General features: G+C 51.0%; 1 protein-coding gene across 1 annotated transcript; it reads right to left on the bottom strand.

Annotated features, from left to right (window-relative positions):
• Positions 1-3364: 3364 nt before the first annotated feature.
• LOC137318687 (lysocardiolipin acyltransferase 1-like) lies at positions 3365-8763 on the bottom strand (the record flags this gene model as incomplete). The annotated part of the gene is made up of 1 exon (XM_067981376.1): positions 3365-8763. A coding segment is annotated over one exon (548 nt), but the record flags the coding sequence as incomplete, so codon positions are not given.
• Between the last annotated feature and the right edge of the window lie 392 nt (positions 8764-9155).

Genomic DNA, 9155 nt, shown 5'->3' with positions numbered 1-9155 from the left:
CCTTATCTATTCTACCAGTTACATCCTCAAAAAACTCCAGTATGTTTGTCAAACATGATTTCCCTTTCATAAATCCATGTTGACTTTGTCTAATCCCGTTGATATTTTCTAAGTGTCCTGTTATCACATCCTTTATAATAGACTCTAGCATTTTCCCTACTACTGATGTTAGTCTAACCGGTCTGTAGTTCTCTGTTTTTTCTCTCCCTCCTTTTTTAAATAGTGGGGTTACATTTGCCACCCTCCAATCTGCAGGAACTGTCCCATAATCTATAGAATTTTGGAAGATGACAACGAATGCATCCACTATTTCCATGGCTACCTCTTTTAGTACTCTGGGATGCAGATTATCAGGTCCTGGGGATTTATCGGCTTTCAGTCCCATTAATTTCTCCAGCACTATTTTTTTTATTAATACTAATTTCCTTTAATTCCTCCTTCTCACTAGACCCTTGGTTTCCTAGCATTTCTGGGAAGTTATTTGTGTCCTCTTCCGTGAAGATAGAACCAAAGTATTTGTTTAATTGCTCTGCCATTTCCCTGTTCCCCATTATAAATTCTCCCGTTTCTGATTGTAAGGGACCTACATTTGTCTTCACTAATCTTTCTCTTTTTACATACTTGTAGAAGCTTTTACAGTCCACTTTTATGTTCCCTGCAAGTTTACTCTCATACTCTATTTTTCCCTCTTAATCAATCTCTTGGTCCTTTTTTGCTGAATTCTGAACTGCTCCCAATCCTCAGGCTTGCTACTTTTTCTAGCAACTTTATATGTCTCCTCTTTGGATCTAAAATTATCCTTAATTTCTTTTGTTGGCCATGGTTGGGCTGCTTTTCCTTTTGTGTTTTTGCGCCAGAAAGGAATGTATAATTGTTGCAATTCATGTATTCGTTCCTTAAATGTTAGCCATTGCCTATCCACCATCATGCCTTTTAATGAAGCTTCCCAATCTATCATAGCCAACTCACTCCTCATACCTTCATAGTTTCCTTTGTTTAGATTTAGGACCCTAGTTTCAGATTGGACGACTTCACTTTCCATCTTAATGAAGAATTCTGTCATGTTATGGTCACTCTTCCCTAAGGGACCCCGCACAACAAGATTATTAATTAACCCCTTCTCATTGCACAATACCCAATCTAGGATAGCCTGTTCCCTGGTTGGCTCCTCAACGTACTGGTCTAAAAAACCATCTCGTACACTCTCCAGGAATTCATCCTCCACAGTATTATTGCTAATTTGGTTTGGCCAGTCTATATGTAGATTAAAGTCACCCATGATTACTGTAGTACCCTTGTTACATGCATCTCTAATTTCCTGTTTGATGCCGCCCCCTACATTACCACTACTGTTTAGAGGCCTATAGACAACTCCCACCAGTGTTTTCTCCACTTGGTGCTTCTTAACTCCACCCAGACTGATTCTACATCTTGATTTTCTGAGCCAATATCCTTTCTCACTATTGCTCTGATTTCATCCTTTACTAACAACGCCACCCCACCTCCTTTTCCTTTTTGCCTGTCCTTCCGAAATATCGAATACCCTTGGATATTCAGCTCCCAGCCTTGGTCACCCTGCAGCCATGTCTCTGTAATCGCAATTATATCATATCCGTTTACATCTACTTGCGCTGTTAATTTCTCTACCTTATAACAAATGCTTCGTGCATTCAGATACAGTGCCTTTAGATTTGTCTTTTTAACATTTTTAGACATCTTAAAATTTTTTTGTACTCTGGCCCTATTTGTCTTATTACCATGTTTTCTGACCCGGACCCTATTTGTTAGCGCACTCTTTTGTTTGTACGCTCTGTCCCTTCCTGACCCAATCTGGTTATCCTTACCCCAATCACTTTCTTGCACTGCTTCTTTGTCTTTTCTCTTTAGTATTCTCGATTTCTCTCCACCGGGACCCTCCTCTCCCCCACCCCGATTTAGTTTAAAGCCCAATCTACCTCCCCAGTTATTCGATTTACCAGAACTCTGGTCCCAGCTTGTTCAGGTGAAGCCCGTCCCAACAGAACAGCTCCCTCTTTCCCCAGTACTGGTGCCAGTGCTCCAAGAATCGAATCCCACTTCTCCCACACCAATCTTTGAGCCACGCATTCGTCTCTCTGATCTGATTTACCCTGTGCCAATTTGCTCGTGGCTCAGGTAATAATCCAGAGATTATCACCTTTAATCCATCTGCCACCTTCTTGCCCACTCACTTAACCTGTCTATATCCCTTTGCAGACTCTTTGTGTCCTCCTCACAACTTACTTTCCCACCTAACTTTCTATCGTCAGCAAACTTGGATACATTACACTCGGTCCCTTCATCTAAGTCATTAATATATAGATTGTAAATAGCTGAGGCCCAAGCACTGATCCTTGCGGTACCCCACTAGTTACAGCCTGCCAATCTGAGAATGACATAAGAAGATAAGAAATAGGAGCAGGAGTAGGCCATTCGGCCCCTCGAGCCTGCTCCGCCATTCAATCAGATCATGGCTGATCTTTGACCTCAACTCCACTTTCCCGCCCAATCCCCATATCCCTTGATTCCCCGAGAGTCCAAAAATCTATCGATCTCAGCCTTGAATATACTCAATGACTCAGCATCCACAGCCCTCTGGGGTGGAGAATTCCAAAGATTCACAACCCTCTGAGTGAAGAAATTCCTCCTCATCTCAGTCCTAAATGGCCGACCCCTTATCCTGAGACTATGCCCCCTAGTTCTAGACTCTCCAGCCAGAAGGGACAATCTCTCAGCATCTAGTTTATCCCTACTCTCTGTTTTCTGTCCGTTAACCAATCCTCTATCCATGCTAATATATTATCCCCAACCCCATGAGCCCTTATCTTGTGTAACAGCCTTTTACGTGGCACCTTATCGAATGCCTTTTGAAAATCCAAATATACTACATCCACTGGTTCCCCTTTATTTACCCTGCTAGTTACACCCTCAAAAAACTCTAATAAATTTGTCAAACACGATTTTCCTTTCATAAAACCATGTTGACTCTGCCTGATCATATTATGATTTTCTAAGTGTCCTGTTACCACTTCCTTAATAATGGATTCCAGCATTTTCCCGACGACTGACAATTGCATGAGGGAGAAAGGAATAGAAGGATCTGCTGATAGGGTGAGATGAAGTAGGGAGGGAGGAGGCTCGTGTGGAGCATAAACACCGGGATAGACCAGGTGGGCCGAATGGCCTGTTTCTGTGCTGTACATTCTGTGCAGTTCTATTAAATACACCTCATCCCCTGTGTCTGAGCTGGATTTGAGCCTTGGTCCCAGAGGGTGAGAGGTCAGTGCCTGACCCACTGCCCCCACCTTGACATAGTGAGACAGTGATCAGAAGCTCAGACAGGAGGTGAAGAGCTGAAGATATTTATTAGCATCAGTATTTCTCATAAAAAGAAGACAAATAGTTGAGTTGAACGGTGAAAGGGAGGAGCAGACCGAATGACTCCCGGGAACATCCAGCATTCGAACATCAGCTGGTCTTTGGGCAATTCGAAGATTAAAAACAAACCCAGTAACTCTCGATACGAAGGTAAAAATATCACTGGACAATCTTCACTGTCACATCAGGAAGCAAAGTCCAGCAGCGGTGTAACCTTTACTCTTCGACAACTACCAGGCTGAGGTGACAGGCTGTTCCTCCGTGTTCCTGCTCATCCCATGTGTACGGCTCTCAAAACCAGCAGGTTTTCAATATACTTGAGAAGGAGAAATTTGCAGGGCCACAGGGAAAGAGCAGGGGGATTAGGACTATTGGACGGCTCTTCCAAAGAGAGAATGCAGGGCCGATGGGCTGAATGGCCTTCCTCCTGTGCTTCATGATTCGAGGTATTCAGTACTACAACTACTGAAACCAGCAGGTGTACATCAGTGCTGTCAGCTGTACACACACTCACTCTCACTGGGGTACAGTTCCACACACACTGACTCTCACTGGGGTACAGTTCCACACACACTGACTCTCACTGGGGTACAGTTCCACACACACTGACTCTCACTGGGGTACAGTTCCACAGACACTGACTCTCACTGGGGTACAGTTCCACACACACTGACTCTCACTGGGGTACAGTTCCACGGACACTGACTCTCACTGGTGTACAGTTCCACAGACACTGACTCACACTGGGGTACAGTTCCACGGACACTGACTCTCACTGGGGTACAGTTCCACGGACACTGACTCTCACTGGGGTACAGTTCCACGGACACTGACTCTCACTGGGGTACAGTTCCACAGACAGTGACACTCACTGGGGTACAGTTCCACAGACACTGACTCTCACTGGGGTACAGTTCTACAGACACTGACTCACACTGGGGTACAGTTCCACGGACACTGACTCTCACTGGGGTTCAGTTCCACAGACAGTGACACTCACTGGGGTCCAGTTCCACACACACTGACTCTCACTGGGGTACAGTTCCACACACACTGACTCTCACTGGGGTACAGTTCCACACACACTGACTCTCACTGGGGTACAGTTCCACACACACTGACTCTCACTGGGGTACAGTTCCACACACACACAGACTCTCACTGGGGTGCAGTTCCACAGACACTGACTCTCACTGGGGTACAGTTCCACAGACACTCACTCTCACTGGGGTACAGTTCCACAGACACTCACTCTCACTGGGGTACAGTTCCAGAGACACTGACTCTCACTGGGGTACAGTTCCACACACACTGACTCTCACTGGGGTACAGTTCCACAGACACTGACTCTCACTGGGGTACAGTTCCACACACACTGACTCTCACTGGGGTACAGTTCCACGGACACTGACTCTCACTGGTGTACAGTTCCACAGACACTGACTCACACTGGGGTACAGTTCCACGGACACTGACTCTCACTGGGCTACAGTTCCACACACACTGACTCTCACTGGGGTACAGTTCCACGGACACTGACTCTCACTGGGGTACAGTTCCACAGACAGTGACACTCACTGGGGTACAGTTCCACAGACACTGACTCTCACTGGGGTACAGTTCTACAGACACTGACTCACACTGGGGTACAGTTCCACGGACACTGACTCTCACTGGGGTTCAGTTCCACAGACAGTGACACTCACTGGGGTCCAGTTCCACACACACTGACTCTCATTGGGGTACAGTTCCACACACACTGACTCTCACTGGGGTACAGTTCCACACACACTGACTCTCACTGGGGTACAGTTCCACACACACTGACTCTCACTGGGGTACAGTTCCACAGACACTGACTCTCACTGGGGTACAGTTCCACGGACACTGACTCTCACTGGGGTACAGTTCCACGGACACTGACTCTCACTGGGCTACAGTTCCACACACACTGACTCTCACTGGGGTACAGTTCCACAGACACTGACTCTCACTGGGGTACAGTTCCACGGACACTGACTCTCACTGGGGTTCAGTTCCACAGACACTGACTCTCACTGGTGTACAGTTCCACGGACACTGACTCTCACTGGGGTACAGTTCCACAGACAGTGACACTCACTGGGGTACAGTTCCACAGACACTGACTCTCACTGGGGTACAGTTCTACAGACACTGACTCACACTGGGGTACAGTTCCACGGACACTGACTCTCACTGGGGTTCAGTTCCACAGACAGTGACACTCACTGGGGTCCAGTTCCACACACACTGACTCTCACTGGGGTACAGTTCCACACACACTGACTCTCACTGGGGTACAGTTCCACACACACTGACTCTCACTGGGGTGCAGTTCCACACACACTGACTCTCACTGGGGTACAGTTCCACACACACACAGACTCTCACTGGGGTGCAGTTCCACACACACTGACTCTCACTGGGGTACAGTTCCACACACACTGACTCTCACTGGGGTACAGTTCCACGGACACTGACTCTCACTGGGCTACAGTTCCACACACACTGACTCTCACTGGGGTACAGTTCCACAGACACTGACTCTCACTGGGGTACAGTTCCACGGACACTGACTCTCACTGGGGTTCAGTTCCACAGACACTGACTCTCACTGGTGTACAGTTCCACGGACACTGACTCTCACTGGGGTTCAGTTCCACAGACACTGACTCTCACTGGTGTACAGTTCCACGGACACTGACTCTCACTGGGGTACAGTTCCACACACACTGACTCTCACTGGTGTACAGTTCCACAGACACTGACTCTCACTGGGGTACAGTTCCACACACACTGACTCTCACTGGGGTACAGTTCCACGGACACTGACTCTCACTGGGGTACAGTTCCACACACACTGACTCTCACTGGGGTACAGTTCCACACACACTGACTCTCACTGGGGTACAGTTCCACACACACTGACTCTCACTGGGGTACAGTTCCACACACACTGACTCTCACTGGGGTACAGTTCCACGGACACTGACTCTCACTGGGCTACAGTTCCACACACACTGACTCTCACTGGGGTACAGTTCCACAGACACTGACTCTCACTGGGGTACAGTTCCACGGACACTGACTCTCACTGGGGTTCAGTTCCACAGACACTGACTCTCACTGGTGTACAGTTCCACGGACACTGACTCTCACTGGGGTTCAGTTCCACAGACACTGACTCTCACTGGTGTACAGTTCCACGGACACTGACTCTCACTGGGGTACAGTTCCACACACACTGACTCTCACTGGTGTACAGTTCCACGGACACTGACTCTCACTGGGGTACAGTTCCACGGACACTGACTCTCACTGGGGTACAGTTCCACACACACTGACTCTCACTGGGGTACAGTTCCACACACACTGACTCTCACTGGGGTACAGTTCCACACACACTGACTCTCACTGGGGTACAGTTCCACACACACTGACTCTCACTGGGGTACAGTTCCACGGACACTGACACTCACTGGGGTACAGTTCCTGTGTTGTGGCAGCTATCAAGGTGGGGACTGTCCAGAAATGGGATCAGCCCTCGTGATTGGACGGGTCGATGGGCGATGCCCTGGGATTGGACGGTCGATGGGAGACGCCCTGGGATTGGCCGCATCGCTCGGAAATACTCTGAAATTTGCCCGATCGATGGGAGACACCCTGGGATTGGCTGGAACGTTCAGTGATGCCCTCGGATTGGCCAGATCAATGGGAGACGGCGAGATTGGACAGATCGATGAGCGATGCCCTGGGACTGGCTGGGCAATGGGAGACGCCCTGGGATTGGCCAGATCGATGGGCGGTGCCCTGGGATTGGACAGTCGATGGGAGACGCCCTGGGATTGGCCAGATCGATGGGCGGTGCCCTGGGATTGGACAGTCGATGGGAGACGCCCTGGGATTGGCCAGATCGATGGGCGGTGCCCTGGGATTGGACAGTCGATGGGAGACGCCCTGGGATTGGCCAGATCGATGGCCGGTGCCCTGGGATTGGACAGTCGATGGGAGACGCCCTGGGATTGGCCAGATCGATGGGCGATATACTGGGATTGGACGGTCAATGGGAGACGCCTTGGGATTGGACGGTCGATGGGAGATGCCCTGGGATTGGACGGTCGATGGGCGATATCCTGGGATTGGACGGTCGATGAGAGACGCCCTGGTATTGGCCAGATTGATGGGCGATATCCTGGGATTGGAAGGTCGATGGGCGATATCCTGGGATTGGCCAGATCGATGGGTGATGCCCTGGGATTGGACGGTCGATGGGAGACGCCCTGGGATTGGCCAGATCGATGGGCGATATCCTGGGATTGGACGGTCGATGGGCGACGCCCTGGGATCAGCAGGTCGATGGGAGAGGCCCTGGGATTGGACGGATCGATGAGAGACGCCCTGGGATTGGCCAGATCGATGGGCGATATCCTGGGATTGGACGGATCGATGAGAGACGCCCTGGGATTGGCCAGATCGATGGGCGATATCCTGGGATTGGCCAGATCGATGGGCGATATCCTGGGATTGGCCAGATCGATGGGCGATATCCTGGGATTGGCCAGATCGATGGGCGATATCCTGGGATTGGACGGATCGATGGGCGATATCCTGGGATTGGCCAGATCGATGGGTGATGCCCTGAGATTGGACGGTCGATGGGAGACGCCCTGGGATTGGACGGTCGATGGGCGACGCCCTGGGATCAGCTGGTCGATGGGAGAGGCCCTGGGATTGGACGGATCGATGGGAGACGCCCTGGGATTGGCCGGTTGACGGGAGGTGGCCTGGGATTGGCCGGTCACTGCCTCTTCGCCCACCGACGAGAGGGTTTCCTGTTGTGGACGGCGATTTCCATCAGTTCGCAGCCGCCAAATATCTTCTCCTGAGCCACAAAGAAGATCACCGCGCTGGCAAAATACCACCTGGCCAAGGTATAACGCCAGATCAGCACAAACATGGTGCCAACAAAGCCAGTCCAGTAGAGGATTGAGAAGCACTTGATGAGGAAGACCCTGCCTCTAGATTTGCAGGGCGGGACACGGCCCTGACCCTGAACCCGACCCTGGACCTGACCTTGACCCTGACCGAGGCCCTGGCCTTGGTCCAGGGCCCTGAATGAGCGCCCCCCTTGGTAGAAGTTCCTCAGCAGCCTTTCCTTGTCCTGCCAGCGGAGGCAGCACCACTCCTGGAGCCCATCGACCGTGGTGGGCAGGTGGGCGGACGAGAAGCGGTGGATGTGAAAGTGGATTTCCTTGGGGAAGTTTCCGGTGAAGAGGTCGCGCTCGGTCTGGGGGATGTTGTGAGGGTAGGCCACGGTGATATCGTGGATCGCGTCCAGATTGGAACCTGGAACAAAACGGGCAGATGGTCACTGACAGGCTCGGGAGACGGGCCGAGCCATCCCGGGACACGTGGGTGGGGGAGGCGGAGGGGGGGGGCCTCTGTGTCAGCCCTAGCTCAGTGGGAGCTTGGTCAGGAGGTCGTGGGTCCGAGTTCCGCACCAGCCCAACACCCCACCTTCTCCCCGTATCCCTCTAACCCAATCCAGAGGCTTGAACACATAATCCAGGCCGACACTCCCAGTGCAGTACTGAGGGAGCGCCGCACTGTCGGAGGGTCAGTACTGAGGGAGCGCCGCACTGTGGGAGGGTCAGTACTGAGGGAGCGCCGCACTGTGGGAGGGTCAGTACTGAGGGAGCGCCGCACTGTCGGAGGGTCAGTACTGAGGGAGCGCCGCA

This window comes from Heptranchias perlo, unplaced genomic scaffold (genome assembly GCF_035084215.1).
Source record: "Heptranchias perlo isolate sHepPer1 unplaced genomic scaffold, sHepPer1.hap1 HAP1_SCAFFOLD_710, whole genome shotgun sequence".
NCBI classification, from domain to species: domain Eukaryota; kingdom Metazoa; phylum Chordata; class Chondrichthyes; order Hexanchiformes; family Hexanchidae; genus Heptranchias; species Heptranchias perlo.
Note: the sequence above shows the minus strand (reverse complement) of the source record. Positions and strands in the feature narration are given on the sequence as shown.